Source organism: Zingiber officinale, chromosome 11A (genome assembly GCF_018446385.1).
Source record: "Zingiber officinale cultivar Zhangliang chromosome 11A, Zo_v1.1, whole genome shotgun sequence".
NCBI classification, from domain to species: Eukaryota; Viridiplantae; Streptophyta; class Magnoliopsida; order Zingiberales; family Zingiberaceae; genus Zingiber; species Zingiber officinale.
In genome coordinates this window covers 93900148-93921309 of record NC_056006.1, presented here as the reverse complement: position 1 = coordinate 93921309, position 21162 = coordinate 93900148, and the positions used below count along the sequence as shown (strand labels likewise).

Below are 21162 nucleotides of genomic sequence, written 5' to 3'. Positions count from 1 at the left end.
AGGCGGCAAAATAAAGAAGGGATCAAATGACACAGATCGAGTGATGCTGTAACGGCTAGATTTATTTCCTCTTTAATAAATATCAAAGGATACATTTTCTGGCTCTGGGTAACTCCGAGCTCTATGGACCCTTTTCCAGTAGCAAATTGCATGACGGGTTGACAAGTGGGTGATCTGTTTTATGTTCACAAATTGCATCACATCGAAGATCACTGTTTGGATTTTGGATTCGCAATTTTTAAAAATTTTGATCCGAGAGGGGACTCGTATTCGACCGTTGCTGAATCTGACCGTTTCCCCGAGCAATTTTGAATATGGAAGTAAATCTATAAATTGTAATAATTAAAACATCAACTAAAATTGTTTAGTCAATTATATAAAATTATATTCAACCAGATTATCAGGAGTTATTTCCATATGAAATTTTCAAGAAATACATCTGAATCAAAGAAATACATAAAAAAAAACAAAATAGATAAGAAGAAAAAACATTCACATATTCTCGAATAACTCTATGCTCTGTTAGGTAAGGTGGAGAGCTAGACAAGGTGAATAGGTTCGTAGCAATACTTAATATCTTCGTTTTACTTAATATTTATCTCCTTAAAGTAACTAGTCTAAGGGTCACGCACAAATACATGATGAAAATTCTATTTTTAGGAGGCGGAGAGACTTCGTACAATGTCAAATACGATGATACAACAAAAAAACACAAACAAGATTATATAAGAAATTGAAAATAACTTTGCAACAATGATCCTTGGTTTACTTGCTCTTTACTTGCTTTAGTCTTTTGATGTTTAGAAAGTACAACAACATTTCTCGGCAAAATCTCAAGAACTGGCCAAAACAAGTCTTGCTTCATATCTGTTGTTTCCGGTAAATTCCGGAGTATGCAAACTGATCGTCGAGGCTAGTGTTCGACACTATCTCCGTAAACGATATTGCTCCGCTACGGTGCTTAACGGATTGTTGCAATTCGTTCCCAAGATACAACGACGACAATCGTCTCGGAATCGTAGCACTCCGACTTCCGAGACCAGCGAACCTTCTCGTAGGCTTCTTGGACTCTTGAATGCACAAGATGAGTGAGTGAATACTTGAGGAAGAGAAGATTAAGTTGAGTGTTTTGATTCCAATCTGGAGGGTTCTATTTATACAGAAGGAAGAGGCTTTAGGGAGGGGTGTGACCTTTGGGTGGATTAATCTGGGCCGTCCGGACTGAAGAGTTATAACCCTTCACATAGCCCCTTTAATCTCATCCATCAGATCTAAGAGTTGTGACCCTTAGATCTATCAGTCATCGGATCTGGATCCATTGATCCGATGCTTCAGATCATGTCTCATCCCAAGCCGTCAGATCGTGACTCATTGTGATCCAACGCTCTAGATCGCATCACAAGCGATCCACCATACTTCTTTGATCAACGTTGATCAACGGCTGCCATCCGTTCGCCCAACCAACTGTCCAGTCATCTCCCTTTGCCCACGAGGATGCCACATAGGCACTGCCATGTCAGGTACTAGCCTGATACGTCACCCGAGTGCCATGTAGGCACTGCAATGTCACCTGGAGCATAAATTTAAGTTTTTCAACATTTCCCTTCTTATTTGGGAATACGTTTTCAAAGAATATTGCATTCCGAGATTCTATGGTTGTTCCCACATGAATATCAGGAATGTCTGATTTGTGAACTAGGAAACGATATGCACTACTATTATGGGCATATCCGACAAATACCGCATCGAACGTTTTAGGTCCGATCTTTACTTGCTTTGGTTTAGGTACTTCGACCTTTGCCAAGCACCCCCACACTTTCAAGTATTTGTACGATGGCTCGCGGCCTTTCCATAGTTCATAAGGAGTTTTATCACTTTTCTTATGAGGGATTTTGTTGAGAATGTGATTTGCCGATAATATTGCTTCCCCCCACAAGTTTTGAGGTAAGCCTGAATTTATCAACAAGGCATTCATCATCTCTTTTAGTGTCCGATTTTTACGTTCGGCAACTCCGTTCGATTGAGGTGAGTAAGGTGCCGTTGTTTGATGAATAATGCCAGATTCTGAACAAAATTCATTAAACGGTGCACCATATTCTCCACCTCTATCGCTACGAATTATTTTAATTCGTTTGTCAAGTTGATTTTCAACTTCTGTTTTATAAGTTCTAAATGCCTCTAGGGCTTCGTCTTTACTTCTTAAAAGAAAGACATAACAGAACTTTGTGCAGTCATCGATAAAAGTAATAAAATACTTTTTACCTCCTCTAGTTTGCACAAATTTCAAGTCGCATAGATCACTATGTATTAACTCTAGAGGAGTCGTTGACCTTTCCACCGAATGAAAAGGTAGTTTCGTCATTTTTGCTTCCACGCACACTTCATATTTGTGTGTTCCGTCAACATTGACGTTTGGTAATAAATTTAATTTGACGAGACGTTTAAGAGTATTATTATGCACATGTCCGAGTCGATCATGCCACAAATTAAAACACTCAACAACATAGCTGGAAGCATTTATTTTATTACCATCAATATTTCAGAGTACAGGCATTACAACCATTTTGAATAGACCCTTTTCTAGGTACCCCTTTCCTACGAAGATATTATTCTTCGTAAGTACAAAGTTGTCTGACTGGAACACTAGCCTAAATCCGGCCTTAACTAGTGCCGCTCCAGAAACTAGGTTCTTACTGATGTCGGGAACATGGAGTACATCAATGAGTGTTAACTCCTTTCCGGACGTCATCTTCAGAACAACTTTTCCGAGTCCGACAATTGGCGACGTTGTGGAATTACCCATATAGAGCTTCCTGCCATTTATCGGAGTATACTTGGAGAACATCGCCTTATCGGAACAGATATGACGAGTTGCTCCAGTATCAATGAACCACTGCTTCGGGTTGGTATCCACCAAGTTGGCTTCAAATACAACCGCAGTGAGATCCAAGTCCTCAAGAGAGGTTGCGACGTGGTTCGCAGCATCCTTTGGCCCCTTGGTTGGCTTCTTCGGGCGTCTGCAGTCCTTGGACAGGTGTCCTGCCTTTCCACAGTTGTAGCAGGATCCCTTGAACTTCTTCGCTTGTGCCTTCTTCTTGAACTGTTTCGGCTTTTTAGCGTTCGGCTCGACCAGGTTGGACATATCGTCTATAGTCCGCTTGGTTCCTCTGCAGTCGGATAACTTTCGATTATCCTCCTCTATTCGTAGCCTCAGGATCAGGTCTTGCAGCCCTATCTCCTTTTGCTTGTGCTTTAGGTAATTCTTGAAATCCTTCCATGACGGAGGGAGCTTCTCAATTACCGCAGCAACTGCGAATGACTCGTTCCTTCGGCGTCCAGATCATGCAGTATTAATTGCATATCTTGGACTTGAGATGAGACGCTCTTTGAGTCCACCATCTTGAAATCCAGAAACCGGCCGACGATGAATTTCTTCAGTTCGGCATTTTCGGTCTTATATTTCTTCTCAAGCGATTCCCACAAAGATTTCGCTGTCTCCAATGAACAATACACGTTATACAACGTGTTGTCCAAGGCGTTGAGAATGTAGTTGCGACACAAAAAATCTCCGTGCGTCCACGTATCGCAAGCAGCCTTGCTACCGTCCGTAGCGACTGGCGGGTCTTCACGCAAAAACCGTACAAGGTTTAGCGTTGTTAAGTAGAACAGCATCTTCTGCTGCCATCTTTTGAAGTCGGCTCCGGTGAATTTCTCCGGCTTTTCTCCGTGCGGAATGGATGTCGGAACGGCGGTCGGAACGGCCGTTGGAACAGCGGTCGGAATGGCGGTTGGAACGTCGTTGGTAGCCATATCAGTTTGTACGGAATATCGTTTACGACTGTTGTTTCCGGTAAATTCCGGAGTATGCAAACTGATCGTCGAGGCTAGTGTTCGACACTATCTCCGTAAACGATATTGCTCCGCTACGGTGCTTAACGGATTGTTGCAATTCGTTCCAGTGCAAAGTGCGCCTACAAAGCGCCCAAAGCGCCCAAAGCGCCCATTGCGCACGTGCGCACGTGGCGGGTGGCGGGCTCACAGGTGCGAGCACCTGCTCGCCCCTGAGCAGAGAGTACCTGGTACTTTTCTGAGTTAACTCCAATAACTCAACATCATTAATAAGTAAGGAATGCACATCGGAAATTTCCGATGTGGGACTATTCTTCCTTGCATTTCTTTAATGAATAACCAACGTTATTTTGGGCCGACTTTGAACATTAATTTCTCATTCACCCTTAATCGGTTTTGAGCAAATTAATAGTCTAAATCTATCTACGCGAAACGTAGATTTCAATTTTGAAGTCAATTACGACTTTCAACAATTGATGGCTTCCGATTTTTCCTCCTCAAAATCGTATTGGTCCATTTAGGCCCCAATATCCAACAATATCTTCACAAAATCCTTTTTCTAGGGTTACTTCGATGCCTCGTAATCAATTAGGCTTACTCTTAATGGATTATCATATTAGACGATCGTTCAAATACCTACATAACAGTTCTTTTTCGCTCATCTAATCGATTAGTGAGTCATACCAATCGATTAGAAGTTATCAAATCGATTGGTATGACTCATCAATCGATTCAGTAACTTCTAATCGATTGCCCCAATCGATTCAGAAGCTTTCTATTTTTATGAAAATCTCTCAATCGATTTTCCAATCAATTTTAGCATCTACTATGCTCTTGCGAATATGCTTCAATTGGTTACCTTAATTGATTGATGAAGCCTGAATCGATTGTCACAATCGATGAACATAAGACCTAATCGATTAACCAATCGATTTAGAACCTTATTGTGCTTCGTGAAAACAGCCCAATCGATTAGGCAAACAGCCTAATCAATTAGAGCACGTCCTAATCGATTAGGCGATCTCTACCTAATTGATTAGCCTTGAGTTAATCGTTTGAGCTAATCGATTACCCAACCATAAACTCTTGAGTTTAGGGTTCCTTTGCCCAATCCTAAAATCATGTGTGACTCGTTGGGACTTTCTATTGCCTAGCATTCGGTCAACCTTGACTTGGTCAGAGCTTCAATCACCAAGTATCCGGTCAACTTTTGACTCATTTTGACTTTTTCCCTTACCTAGCTAAGTTAAGATTTCCATTGTCTAGTTCCTAACTAGGTCTTCCACTGCCTAAATCTGCTAGGACTTCCACTGTCTAGTTTTCAACTCGGTCTTCACTGTCTAGCCTCGTGAGGACTTACACTATTTAGTTTCACTCACTAGGATTTTTCCGTTATCTAACTTACAATTAAGACTTCTTGTTATATAACTTTCAGTTAGAACTTCTCTAGATAAATATTTGATCCTCCTTTTGACATATTTAACTTCTCTCTTATATTATCAAAGAATAATATTCAAGTTTGAGCCAACAAAATTTAATTAAATTGTTCCATTTTGATCCGAGGAATATTGCACTAACCTGCTTTGCTTTCATTTTCTTAAGTTCTACCTTTCTCAAAAATGACTAAATATAATAACAAAAAATTGTTGTGGTTTAAAAGGTATCTGTATTAGATTTTGAGTTATTCATGAAATAAGATTTATCCTAAACTGAATAAATAAATGAGATCAGCCTGTTGATATTCTAAATGCCCGAATAAAATAAATTAAAATGGTAAATATTTACAACGATCTTCCGTAAATCTATAATCGACGATGATAAGATTCACTATCGGAAGAACGATCACAGAATCAAAAAGTTTTCCACAATTCCACGAACCAAATCTCACCGCCTCAGATGTTCTTCCCTCTCTCTATGTTTCTTTCCACCGTCGTGTGAAAAACGTTTACACTCTCCTCCTCTTCTTATAAATGAACCTTGGATGCACCCCTTATAAAGGGAAATAATCCAGGGGTATAATGGACTTTTCTATTAAGAGTAGTGGAGAATGTGGACATGTTCCCACATTCTCATTTCCTACATCTCCGACTTGTTCAAGGTAAGTCACTAAAACTAGTTCATTCAGATAAATCACAAAGACCTAATAAGTCACATAGACTATTTGAGAGTTTGGTCACAAAGACCTAATAAGTCACATAGACTATTTGAGAGTTTGGTCAGAAAGACCATAATAGAACATCCAATCCATACTTAGAGAAAATGGGTCGTGCGACAGCAAGTACACTGAGTGATAGTTACTAAAAAGATTGTTACACCTTACATAGCCGCTCTCTGAGCGTTCAATGCTAACAAAGTTGTTATATTTTACTTAGTCGCTCAAATAAATTAAAGACGCACTCTGTATGACACGTAACCTTTATCCAGGATCCATCCAAACTCCCAGTGGCACACAGCCATTATCTTGGAGATATTTATGTCCTGCTATTTACCTAGATTAAATAATTTTCATTTACATCAATATGAACATCTCTAATCTCTTATAATGACCATTATGTCAAAGAGCATGTTCTATATCCAATATTCACATTCATTTCTGTACATAATACAAATGTATCGACTAGTGATAATATTTAATGATATAAATATATTTAATCTTCCTTTTTAGCTAGAATCTATTCATACTAATTAGTCGCTTTCCTAGTTATGTTCCATAAACCGAATCATACATAGTCATATGATACATGTTAAAGTTGCAGACACTGATTAGAACTTCAAGTAAACAGTTAAATAGTCACAAGACAAAAAACTAAGATTAACATATAATCTCAAAGGTCTCACATAGTAGAGAAATAGGGATTCATTCTTCTACTACCTTTATTGTCGCAATAACACATGTGGTATGAATCACATGCTACGATGTTATTCTCCTTACTAAATAGAGCGCATGTTGTCTTCAAATTTAACATCGTACAGATTTTGATCTAGACATACCTAATGTCTAACCCTGAATTCAACATATGAATTCTAATATGACTTTCAACATGTTCAATAAATGGTGGATGCATTTACTTTAATCATTATTAATATATAAATGATCTCATCTTGACACAATTATCAAGGCAACCTCAACTTATAGATCTGTCTCTAATTTCAGCTACATAAGTTATTCCATAAGTAACGGTCTTACCTCTATTTGTACTTAACAAACAGATATGATTGTCCATATGAGTGGACCAATCTTAACCTGCCAACATGCTCACCGAGATCTTATATGAATGTAACAAATATAACATATACACTGAATAAATTATGACAAATGACACAATCAAATCACAAAGTCTGATTATTATTTCAATATTGTTACATTCTATAAAGTCCCAAAGACTTTACATGTTCTTTAAATGACTCTTTAGTCAGTGGCTTAGTAAAAGGATCTGCAAGCATAACATGTGTGGGGCATACTCAAGAATTACTTTTCTTTTAGTCATAATATCTCTTACAAAATTATATTTAATTTCTATGTGCTTACCTTTGCTCTGATATTTGGGATCCTTGGAAAAAACTATTGCAGCTTAACTGTCACAGTAGACAGTTACTAGACTCCAACTATCCTCAGTAATTTTCAGATGTTTCAGGAACCTTCTCAACCAGACTGCTTCTTGCACAGCTGCTAAACATGCCACATATTCAGCTTCCATAGTCGACAAAGTTACACAAGCATTTTCTTGTTGTTCCAAGAGATGGCGCCACCATTCAGTAAGAATGTATAGCCTGATGTGGATTTTCTATCATCTAGATCCCCAGGTCAATCTGCATCTGAATAACCTTTCAGACTCATATCTGATCCTTGAAAACATAGACAATAATCTGTTATCACCTTCAGATATCCGAATATCCTTTTCACCGCTTTCCAGTGTCTCAGTCCTGGGTTTGACTGGAAGGGACTAACCAAGCCCATAACATAGCTGATATCGGGACGTGTACACAATATAGTGTATAATCAAACTACCAATAGCACTGACATATGATTTTTTATTTATCTCAACTATTTCCTCTGGAGTTTTAGGACACATACTCTTATTCAAAATAGTACCTTTCACAATAGGTGTATGTTTTACGTTACAATTTGACATGATAAAATGATGTAACATCTTATTTATATAAGACTCTTGTGATAGACCCAAAAGTCTTTTAGAACGATCTCCTATGATCTTCACTCCTAAGATGTATTCAGCTTCTCCCATATCCGTTGTATCAAATTATGATGACAGTCACTTCTTGACTTCATTCATATATCCTATGTCATTTTCAGCTATCAGCATATCAACAATATATAATGATAAAATGACATACTTTCCCTTTTTCCTTTTCAATAAAACATAATGATCCTCATTGATCATCTCGAAATTATAAGATAAAACGACTTCATTAAATCTTATGTTCCATTGTCTTGACGCTTGCTTTAGCTCATATGTAGATTTTCTAAGTCTACATACTTTCTGCTCCTGGCCTTCAGTAATGAAACATTCTGGTTGAACCATATAGATTTCTTCGTCAAGATCACCGTTAAGGAAAGTGGTTTTTATATCCATTTGATGTAATTCCAAGTCATAATGTGCCACAAAGGCCAAAATAACTCGTATTAACACAAACTTCACTACGGAAGAAAATGTCTCTTCAAAATCAATACCCTCCGTTTGGGTATATCCTTTTGCAATTAAACAAGCTTTGTATCTGTTAATCGATCCATCAACTTTCCTCTTTATTTTGAGAATCCACTTATTCCCAATAGACCTTCGGCTCGGAGGAAGATCGACTATTCCCAAACATGATTCTGAATCATGGGCTCCATCTCTTCAACTATTGCAGCTTTCCATTTTTCTCTAACTCTACATCTCAATGCTTCCTCAATGGATTGAGGTTCATCGTCATTAATTGGAAGTGTAACCAATGTCTCATTCTCAATATCAAACCTCTTCTTAGGTTTAATCTTACGAACACTTCTTCATAAGTTGGGATATTGAGAAGTCAACTCATGACTCGGCATATCACTCCCACTCGGTTGACTAGACTCATGTGTTATTTTTGACACCTCTCTTGTTGATAATATCTCATCCTCTTCAAATAGAGGAACATTTTTATTAACATCACCTCTGATTGAGAACTCTGTTTCGAGAAAAGTACATATCTCGAGTCTATTTCGGAGATGGTTCCATTTAGTTGCTCACCTATGAAAACATAACCTTTGGAGGTCTCATGATATCTTATAAAGATACATTTCTTACACCTAGGTTCCAGTTTTTCATACTTGTAAGAACTATTATGAACATAAATAGCTGACCCCTAGGGTCTCAGATTACTTAAATCTAGTTTTCTGCCTGTCCAACGTTCATATATGGTAGATGGAACTGACTTTGAAGGTACTTTGTTAAGTATATAAGTTGTAGTGAATAATGCATCTCCCCAATAGGAGATTGATAAATTAGTATGCGCCATCATAGACCTAATCATTTTAAGAAGAGTTATATTTCTTCTTTCAACTACCACATTTTGCTGTGAAGTTCCAGGGATTGTCAGTTGTATTATAATCCCTCTATCATTACATATTATCTTGAATATATCAGACAAATATTCTCCTCCACGGTCAGTGCGTAAAGTTTTAACTTTACGTTCTATTTAATTTTCAACTTCATTCATATAACGAATGAAACAATCCAATACTTCAAATTTTTGAGAAATCAAATACACATGACCAAACCGAGAGAAATCATCAATAAATGTAATGAAATACGAAGCTCCATGTCTAGCCTTCACATTCATTGAACCACAAATATCTGAATGAATTAACTGTAATGTTGATTCAGATCTAATAACCTTACCAAATGGTTTCTTGATTGCTTTTCCAACAAGATAATGCTCATATATAGATAATTGAATCTTAGCCCGAATGCCCAATAGACCCTCTATAGCCAATTGATTCATACGTTTATGTCTTATATGTCTTAATCTAGCATGTCAAACCTCATCAGTTATATATGCATCACTAGTTAGAGCAATGTTTGAAAAACAACCATCAATAGCATAATTGACATCCAGTTCTACATCAAGAACTATAAAACCATTTGTTAAAAAATCATGTCCAATTGTTACTGAGTCAATCTTAAGTTCAACATAGCGACTGTAAAAATTAATACAATACCCTCAATATTTTTATAATAGTGGTAAATATTTTCTCATAATCCATGACAAACTCCTGATAATAACCTTTAGTAATAATATGAGTTTTGTATCATTTAATAGATCCATCAAATTTAGTTTTAATCTTATATAGACAATGAGAACCAATGACATGTTTTCCTGGTGACAACTGAACCAAATCTCATATATGAGTCTAATGCAGAGCAATTAGTTCCTTAGTCATAACATTCTGCTAAAGTAGAATACAAACAGTTTTTCTATTAGATGTAAGCTCAGAAAGATAAAAAGAACTAGATTAACAAAAGTAAGTAAAATCTAATAGTTTAGTAAACTTACGAACATGAGTGGGTTGATGATGGTGAAGAGAAGGATCATCTATAATTTAGGAGATGACTAGGTAGTGGCAGAAGGAGGAGCACATGAAACAGATGTCTCAGGAACCAAAGTACCAGATTCAATTAAGCTACCAGTATGGGTTATGAGTGAACCTTCCTTAGTGTCGGTATTGAAAGGATCAATGCAAAATAGATCTAACTTTGTTATATTATGTAAACTAGCCGGAATAGAAAAGAATGAAATATGTTCAAGAAACACAACATGACAAGAGACATATAATTTTTTACTAATGGGATCAAAGTAACAATATTCTTTTTGATCAACACCATAGTCCAAAAAGACCCACAGAACAGATCGAGGGGCTAATTTATTACACTCAACATGTGGATGAAGGACGAAGCAAGTACAATTAAAACATGCAAAGAGAAATAGGTAAGAGCATGCCCATATAATTTTTCAAAAGGTGACAAGTCTTAATTATTTGAGGTTGAAATTCTATTAATCACGTGAGCAGTGGTAAGGATTGCTCGCCCCCCGCTCGAACCCTCGAAGCAAGTACAACTAAAGCACACAAAGAGGAATAGGTAGGAGCATGGCCATATAATTTTTCAAAAGGTGACAAATATTAATTATGTGAGGTTGAAATTCTATTAATCACGTGAGCAGCGGTAATGATTGCTCCCCCCCCCCCCCACACACACACAAAAAAAGGCACTAGGAACATCGGGCGATAATAAAATTGAATAGGTTGTTTTAACAAGATGTCTATGTATTTTTCGTTTAGCCACATCATTCTGTACACGAGGCTTGATGAATAGTACCATCAGAAGCAAATAATGAGTGGAATTATTAATAAATGAAATATAATACCTTGACCTCCCTTTGTAGGAATAAGGGAGGGTCTCCGTACATTAAAATATATAAGATCAAATGCAGTACAAGAAAAAAGAAAGACTTTTATAAAATGGTAAGACAAAAAATTTGACTAGTTTACAACCACTACAATCAGAAATATCATAACTTTTAAAAGTCCTAATACTCCTATAGAGGCTAATAATTGTAAACAAGATACTGAAACATGACTTAAATGAGAATGTCACAAATAAAAATCAAAAGATGAAAGACTCAAATGAAAGGATAATAAGTCCCACTTGAAGCTACAACATTTGGTACTTTGAGTTGATCCAAAACATAGAGTGCGTCTTACTTATAGTCTATCCCAATCAATCTCTAAGATTGTGGGTCCTGAACATAACAACTAAATGAAGAAAAATGACTAAATATCAGACTCGCATAATTGACTAACGGAAATAAGATTTAAATTAAGCTAAGAATATAATAAACATCAATAAGAGATAAATATGATATAACAATTGAACCAACACTCACTAATGACATAAGAGTATCATCAACGGTCACAATAAATATAGATGAATTGAGAGAAAAAAGAAATAAATTATAATAAATTATGTGACATATGATAGGAGACACTGGAGTTCAAACCCCACAAAGATGAAGGTATACCTAAAATGCCAGATGATAACAAATCTATATGAAAGGAAGTTGACATGGCATAGGACTATGAAGCAAAGAACTATTAAAACTTCTCAAATATATACAGATCTAAAGAGGGAGTAACCACTATATTACTAGACTAAGATAGTTGATATGACAACTATTGTGGTTGATTACTAGGTTTCTATGAAGCATTATGATGTAGCAATAGTGGTTATTGAGGTCATTACTGTTGATACTACTACTACAGTGGTCATTTTTATTATTACGGTAGTTTACCTTTGTTCAACAATAATGGGCACTGAGACTTCCAGTGTCCCTTGTCTTTGCAATAAACACATTCATCACTATAAACCTTTGAAGTCAACCTATTTTGATTATGAGGTGGAGACCGTTGTGGTGATGTAAAAATAGATGGTGACGGTGGAATAGTCCTCTTTTCAACTTGAGACTTAAATCGAATCTTCTCAGTTAGCAATTCATGTACCACTAAATCAACAGAATGAAGAGGATTACGATGCAAAATTATCCCGCACAATCCTTCAAAGTTATCACGAAGAGCCATCAAGAATTGGACCAAAGGTTGTTCTTTTCTACAAGTGACATAAGTTGGGAATGCTCACAATTCTGATGATTCTATGAGTGTCAACTGGTCTCATAGTACTGATATGACAGAATAAAAATCTTAGACGTCCATATCTTGTTGTCGAAGTACACGGATATCTACTTTCAATTGATATTGTTTGGCAAAATTAGATTGCATGTATAATCTTGCCAGATGATCTCAAACTTCTTTATCAGTCTCATACTTGGTCAAGTGAGCATCAATGAAGTGTGAAACAGAATTATTAATCCACGTAATAATTTTTACATTATCGGTCTCTCAAGCATCCAACGACTTTGCATAATCATTAGCATTGTTGTCTGTAGGTTTAACTTGTACACCTGAAATGTATCCCCATATAAATTTCCCCCACAAGAAGTTCTTTCCGACTATTCAGACACTAATTGATTAAAGCGAATCATTTGTACGACCATTCATAATGACAGAACAAGTAGTGTTCAAACGAATAACCGAATAATAAATAAAACTAAATTGATGCGAAAATAAAAGAAACTCAATCAAAACTCTAAGACTCAGAATAAAAAAACTATAAGGATGCCCCAAAATGAATTTTCAATCAAACTATCAAAGCTATGAAGATGCACTCTGAGACCACGTCGAAATTAAGAAAAAAAAGGGTAATTGTATTATTAAATGAAAAATCTATTGAGAAATATAAAGTATAAAGTCTTATATAGTTAAATTAAGAAACTCTCAATATTAAATATACAAAATATATTTATATAATATAACATGGATTTGGCATTGACAGATTGACAACATAAGCCAAGATTGACAAAACAATAGATCGAGTTGAGCATGTCGATTAGTCGAGGGATTCGAGCCCTTTGTATGAGATGGTTGAGGAGGGGATCGATCTAAACAGCATTTAGTGGAGCAAACACCATTTATAGGGAAAGCTGTAAATAGTTCTTTTTTTTAGTTTTTTTTATGCCTGAGTTAAAAAAAAAATTTGTTACATTCTTGACGTTTTTAATAAAACTTTTTGAAGTTTTTTAATAATATTTTATGGTGGTAAAAGATAAATACTCTCACCTTTAGTGTGCTCGTCAATTTATCCCAAGATCAATACGAAGGAGGTAAATCACGGACGACTATTAATTTTTGGAATAATGATTATCACATAAGTAATACATATTAGCAAATGCTGTTGAATCATTGGTACTTATAACCGAATAATAAATAAAACTAAATTGATGTGAAAATAAAAGAAACTCAATCAAAACTCTAAGACTCATAATAAAAAAACTATAAGGATGGCCCAAAATGAATTTTCAATCAAACTATCAAAGTTATGAAGATGCACTCTGAGACCACGTCGAAATTAAGAAAAAAAAGGATAATTGTATTATTAAATGAAAAATCTATTGAGAAATATAAAGTACAAAGTCTTATATAGTTAAATTAAGAAACTCTCAATATTAAATATACAAAATATATTTATATAATCTAACATGGATTTGGCATCGACAGATTCACAACATAAGCCAAGATTGACAAAGCAATAGATCGAGGTGAGCATGTCGATTAGTCGAGGGATTCGAGCCCTTTGTATGAGATGGTCGAGGAGGGGATCGATCTAAACAGCATTCAGTGGAGCAAACACCATTTATAGGGAAAGCTGTAAATAGTTCTTTTTTCTAGTTTTTTTATGACTGAGTTAGTTTTTTTTTTTTTTGTTACATTCTTGACGTTTTTAATAAAACTTTTTGAAGTTTTTTAATAATATTTCATGATGGTAAAAGGTGAATATTCTCGTCTTTAGTATCTCCGTCAATTCATCCCAGGACTAATACGAAGGAGATAAATCACGGACGACTATTAATTTTTAGAATAATGACTAACATATAAGTAATATATATTAGCAGATGTTGTTGAATTATTGGTACTTACATCTACTCCATAAGTAAGTAGGTATATGAAAGTTTCATCTTAAGCAAATGAACAAATTTGAGCAACAAGAAACTCAAATCTAGTTCCTTTTAATTTTTATTAAGTCGAGGCTTTCGTTTTTACTCAAATCACTTGGTTTGTTATTATTATCTTATATTTATATGATTTATTATGAGGTAGTTATTTTTCATTAAGTATGACATTCTCTCAGGTATTATCTTACTATTTTATTAAAATCTATCTCCTTTACTAACTAATTTTGGTGAAGTCTAAAATGTATTTATGTTAACGTCCTTTTTTCTATTTACACTAAAAAAAATTCCAAAATTTATTAGTAATTCCACAAACAAAACAATAAGTGATCTAGAGTTCGAGATTCAGCTACAGCGTATTATTATGAATTTTTCTCATCATTAGTTTTCTCTTGTTGTTTTATATAAAAAAAAATATAGTCTCTTTAGTCCCATATCTTAGAATTGACAACACTATAATCAAAGAAGCTTCTATAAATATTTTAGGCCGAAGATGTTAAAAAATATATTTTTCTTAGTTTTTTTACTAAGACAAGTATAATATTAAATTAAAATAATTTTTTACATAGGGAAGCCCGTAGTTTGTTGCTGGAATTCTCTAGCGTCACTATTGCATAGGTCTGACGAATCTTATCCAAATAATTAATTCTTGGTTTATAAGAATGACATTAGAAAATCCAAACAATTCGAATTTTCAAAGACCTAAATAATTTATATATTATTATATTACACACGCGCACGGTCACACTAGTTTCATTGGATAAAATAAGGTCGTAATGGGCAAGAGTATATATATTTTTTCCAAATTAGGTTTAATAGAAGCTGACCCAAGTTTTTCTATTTTTTATATATATCTTAATCGTTTTTATTTACTAGTTTACATGTTATTTATACTATAACAAATTTAATATTTTGATTTTGATCTCTCGGATATTCTTTTTATTATCTTATCGCTGTATTCTACACAAATACTTTAAGGCAATTATTATTATTTAATTGTTTAAAAAAATCAAATTCCATTGCCGGGATTTGAACCCGGGTCGCCTGGGTGAAAGCCAGGTATCCTAACCGGACTAGACGACAATGGATATATGTTCAAACTGCAATTGATTTTACTAATATGTATATCTTTTTGAACACTGGAAGTTATTCCCTGAATTATTTGAAAAAAAAACTCGCAAAGGATAACGAACAGATCGTTTGACTAATTAACATTTGATTGAAAAGGAAAGTTATTACATATTTCCTTGCAAAATAAATAAATTTTTTTTCCTTAAAAAAATAACTTGGTACTCTTGTTGTCTATGTATGTATCCTTTAGTTGAGAACCCATGAATCGAAGTCTACGTCCTTAGCTACGAGTTCGACGTTGATGAGTTCCCTGTAGACAGCCACGGCAAGATTAAGCCCCGCCCGAGCAGCCTGGTGACGAAAGGCACGTCGATGATGGTCTCCTTCATGGTAGCATTCTTATCGTCCCTGATGGCGATGAGGTAGCTGAGGCGCACCCAGCCGATCCAGCCGCTTTATAATACAAATCTTGTTTCATTTAAGAACACATCCATGAATGAATAAGTACCCCGTGCAAAAGGTCACCATCAAACAAGAAATCTGATGTTAACATAATCATCACTCAGAGCATCCACCTCATCAAAAAAAATATAAGACTCACTATCACATATTCATTATAATAACATATCTCTTTTACTCACATCTCTTTTAACATTAATATAAATCCCACCATCCACTTATTCATCCCTTTTATTAATTTTTTAAATAATATTAAAAAATTTATAATTAAAAAAATATTAAAAAAATTAAGAAAGAGAATGTTGGTGTTCAAACCTTTGAACATCCTCTCTCCTTTCTTTTGTGAGTAGGCATTATAATGCCCACTCACAATAGAGATGGAGTGTTAAATGGATGTTATAACACTCATTTAACACCTCATTGTGGGTGCTCTCATCGTCACAGCTGACTCGGAAATTAAAAAGGCAAATTTTGATCGTAACAAACGCATGGTTTGCTCTAAGCAAATCACATCGGGCAGAAAATAGAACAACTTACGTTACAGTCGTTACATTAAATATTACAATTTCCAAAACTGTACCAAGTATTCTTGCTAGATACCTCATAATCAGGCGGATTCCAAATAATCCCCCAAAGAACTTGAAAACCATCCAACATAACTAATTTTCGCACCCAGCAAAAATCTTTTCTTGGTTTGTAGTAGCAGATAAGGCATGGAGTTTCTCATAGGAGAAACTAAGCTTTAGGTACGACATAAACATTTACAGCTTCTGTAACGTGGATGATTTCAAGATTATTGATGACAGTTGCAACCTTCAATATCGGAATCAATGTCAGTGGGCAATCAAAAAAATAATAATGAAAGGCAGAACAGATGTAACCCACTTTAAAAGATCTACATGACACGGAAATGCAGAAGGATCATAGAATTGTTTGCAGCATTTCCCTCAATAAACTTACAGGCATGGAAAATCAAAAAAAGGAAGCCTATAATGTAATGTACTCTCTGGGTTGTCAGCTCCCTTCTTTGTCAATAGTACCTTGAAAGATTTAGAAGAATAATCAAGTACTCATTTCTCCTTAAATTTGAATATCTGCGGTTGAGTATATTAGCATGATACTAGTTAGTAATATTGCTCATCTGAGCTAATTATTTCTGCTTGGTATATTTTGGAGGCTAAAGGACTATCCAAATTGCAATGTGATTGCAATGTGTTTTTTGTGTGATTCAAATAGACCTGACAAAATAAGTTGAAGTGTCAACCCTTTCTAAAGTCTACATTGATCTATTCTAGAATGCACAAGCTATCATGTAGGAAGGGCGAATGTGGTATATATTTTCTAATATAATCAAGAAAGAAAAAAGGCGATGCCTACACAGACTATAAGAAAGAAGTGAGAGCCCCCCGCTCAAATTGATTAAAAACAATATAAAGGATTCTTCTTCTCTGGCACTCAGAGGTTGGTTCTGAGAGTTTTAAGAGTTACCGAAGATTAGAGGCTTGGCGATTTTGCAAGTAGACATTGAATTCTGAAGGCAATGTTTCAAGAAACTGTGCTACATCAGATCGAAAATTTTCTCTCATTGAGAAAATTTCCTAAAAGTGGTTTGCCTATCATTTAATTCTTATAAATTCTCTCTCCTTATATTCTAATAGTGAATGCGATCGAGATGTTTTGCAAGTTAAACTGCTAGCAGATTAACTCCAAAGGCTAGCAAACCCTGAGCTTTGGAAGTTCAGATTGATCTAGTGAAATTTATGCACTTGAGATTGGTTTGCCAAGTTGATAGTCTGTGGAGGATTGAATAGATCAGGTCAGATTAGAATAAGATTGCAAGTAATAATATCCTGTTAAACTAAAAGATGGAGCTCAATGAGCAAAAGTACAAAATGGGGTTCTACAAATAAGCATGATGATCAAACAATAAAGGTCGCCCATTATGGGCATCATCAACAGAGAGAGTAACCAGGCTGATTGGCATGTCATAATTCTAGTTCATCACCTATAAGATTTTGGTTTAAGGTTTTTGGTGGAGTGGATGTGTGGTGCCTTTAAATACATTTGCACTGGACAGAGCTATTAAAATGGGGGAGTGCATGAGGATATCAAGCCAGTTCAAGCAATTAAAGTGAAAATCAACCATCAACAATGAACAAGGAATAATCATCGTCATTTGTCATGGTAGTTGTTGTGCTACCATCATTGCACAAGGAATAATCAGTGAAGTAAATATTAGATAAAGAGAAAAGAACCTGAGAGATGACATCACATTAAATTTCTAGGCCTGGTTTCTGTTGAGAAGGCCTTGAAAAGACAAGTAAAGATCCTTATCTTTGGTTCCAAATATCTCTTCAGCCTTTCTGAGAGTTTCCTGCATAAAAGTAGACAGAAAAGTTAGTCCTAAACCTGTAGACGGATGAAGTAACCATATTAATAACAATTTGTGTTGTAGCTAACCTCACGTGATTGTCTATGAGCATTAAGTTCTTTGATGTTAGCTAAAAATGCTCCAAATTGTTCGTACGAGAGGCGGCTCCTGAAATGAGAATATTAAATGGCACGTAAAAATAACTGCATTATTTAGTTGTGTAGGTCAGAGCCAAGGCATCCAGATACCTAGCTTGCCGGAAGAATTCTTTTCCATCAACTCGAGTATGACCTAAAATATGTTTAGCAATCTGTCATTAAACTTCAAAGTTGAAAGAAAAGATAAATTTTTTCATGGACGGAAAATTATTCTTCCAAAACTAAGGTTCACATGTATTTGAAGCAACAAATATCCTAAAAAGTACCAAAAAACCTTAAGCAAAAGTTTATAAATCTTGATAACCGAGAACTTTCATATCTCTGTTTGCAACTACACAACATCAGGGAGTATTATACATAGATTCCACAATAAAATACTAACAAGTACAGACCTGAAATAGAGCGCCCGGAAGTTGGAGAGCTAACAGCTGATGACTGCTTGCTTGATGGATACCATGGTGACATGGCAGTTAGACTTTCGAAGTGCATATTTGTTGGAGAAGCAGTACCAGAAGCATATTTTGGCAAAGTAGCAACTGAAGTTTTTCTAGGAGAACCACGATTGGATGTTACTTTTGGTGTAGCAGTCGGGGGAGTGACCCGAGGAGGAATAGGTGGGGTCTTGGAGGTTTTCTGTCCAAATGGCTTAGTTGCTGTTCCTAAGATTAGGGGAAGAATTATTAACAACTGAATTTTCAAGTAGAAAAACAGCCAAATATTACTTTTTACAATTTATTGTCATGATTCCAATGTTCATTGGTTCACAGACAGGAAATGACACTGAGTGGCTGATGGAAACATCATCTTTAACAACATAGGAATGAAGATTTTGAAATCATCGTCAATGAGAAGAGGACAAGCCTAGTTCAAACTAAAAGCTAAGGAAACTAACATCAAGCTAAAGTTCATACCTCTGTACGAAGATGCATGGGCAATTGAAGAATCATCATTCTTTTTTTCCACAGGATCTTCTTGTTTCTACAATAGAACAAATAACAAGTAAATTATTTTGAAAGATGAAAATTTTCAGAATACCATTACAGCTCCAAGTTTGTGATAATGGCCATCCTGGATTTAGTATAGAGAACTCAAAAACGCCATACTATGCTAACATTTGTAGTATGCTCACTTACAGGCAAGTTCTCATCATTTAGCGACTGCATGAGTTGCTTCTTGAATGTCTCCAACTGCTCAAAAAGTATAAATAATTAGAAAGACTTGTACGCCATAGTAAAGCAACTAAGAAGTGTAGTTTAAGTAAAAAATAATGCAAATTTTCATCAGAATTGACGATTATTTGTTTAAAAATGACAGGAAAGAATGTTATAAGTATGCAACAAAATCAGCAGTTGTCATCAAGTTTCAAGGAAAATCCAACATTCAACTTACAAATTTCTTTCTGGAACAATACAATGTGTGTCCCAGCTCAAAATCCCAAACATTCAAAAACTTTGTGCAAAAAGTCATAGAGGCATGGGGAAGCACATGATAAAAATTGACCTTTATTCACAATCATGTTCTTCCAAGTAACACTTATCATGTCAAACCAGTTTACCTTATTTGAGCTGAACAAGTTTTGCAAACCTGATCAATTCAAATTAGAATATGCAAAACTGATAGGCTGACTGATGGGTTTCAATAGAATCAACATAGCCTTAATTCTCATTGCTAAGCCTCGCAGAGGTAACTCTCCATGCTAATAAACATGGGTATATTGCGGCGAGTCTTTGCAGAATAAGGAACAATTTTCCTTTTTTACATATGACTCCAAAGAAAAACAACATAAGACGGGAGAAAAGATAATGAAACCTTTGCTAAATCTCGAGTCAACTTCTTTGATGTCTGCGCCAATGAGTCCCGCTCGTTAGCCAGTTTAATCTTCATCCAAAAAGGGAGAGAAAACGTCAAATTTCACTCTCAGGTAGGTAAAAGAATAAAAAAAACCTAGTGCCGCTCAACCGGGAACGCGACAGGATTAGTAACTCACGTTCTCCTCGAGAGCAGCCTTGAGGCGGGCATCCGTCTCCTGAAACATGCGTTCGCGCTGGGAGAGCCTTTCCTGGAGGTCGGTGATGGTCCGGTCCTTCTCCACGACGCTCTGCCTCAGACGCACGGACTCTAGATCCAGCTTGGAGACACGCGACGCAATCGCCATGGAGGTTATCTTCCGCGCGAGGTCAAGCTGCTCGTAAGGATCCGTAGGGATCACCGCCAGGATCTCGTCCGGGAGTTGAAACTCCGACCCTTCGCCTCCGCTCCTGCCTTGCGTCATCGCCGTAGTATCAAGCTCCGAACAGTCTATCGACTTCGGATCAACGAACGCTGCTGAAGAAAAGCAGAAACCCTAGCGGCTCCGGAGTGTCTAGGAACGTTTGATTTCAAAATGTCCTTTTTAATGGAAGCTCGTGAACTTTGACGACGTCGCCGGTACAACGGCGCTTGGTACAAGACAGCGAGAGGAGCAAAAGTGACGGTCCGCTCCCAAGCATTTACTCTTCAGGTCCCAGGCCGGGGCCCAGGCTTCCCAGCCATTACAGTAGCGGGTTTAGTTGGGGATGGAAAGAGAGGAAGTTGTGGCCGTGTGGGGAGGAAATTTGGAAGTAGTACTTGGGCCCCGCCAAATATAGCCAATCGGAGTGAAGGTACAGAAGTCTG

The 21162-nt window shown here is 36.1% G+C and overlaps 1 protein-coding gene and 1 non-coding gene across 2 annotated transcripts; both read right to left on the bottom strand.

Annotated features, from left to right (window-relative positions):
• Nucleotides 1-15462: 15462 nt before the first annotated feature.
• On the bottom strand, nucleotides 15463-15536 carry TRNAE-UUC. The gene has a single exon. It is a non-coding gene; the product is annotated as a tRNA-Glu (tRNA).
• Nucleotides 15537-16470: 934 nt separating this feature from the next.
• LOC122032389 (uncharacterized protein At4g15545-like) lies at nucleotides 16471-20936 on the bottom strand. Its single transcript, XM_042591680.1, has 9 exons — nucleotides 20495-20936; nucleotides 20317-20385; nucleotides 19641-19694; nucleotides 19419-19485; nucleotides 18900-19166; nucleotides 18598-18640; nucleotides 18439-18517; nucleotides 18234-18352; nucleotides 16471-16791 (listed from the first exon to the last, which is right to left on the bottom strand). Exons 1-8 carry the CDS (start codon nucleotides 20777-20779, stop codon nucleotides 18260-18262), a joined length of 957 nt encoding a protein of 318 aa, XP_042447614.1. The 5' UTR covers nucleotides 20780-20936; the 3' UTR covers nucleotides 16471-16791; nucleotides 18234-18259.
• Between the last annotated feature and the right edge of the window lie 226 nt (nucleotides 20937-21162).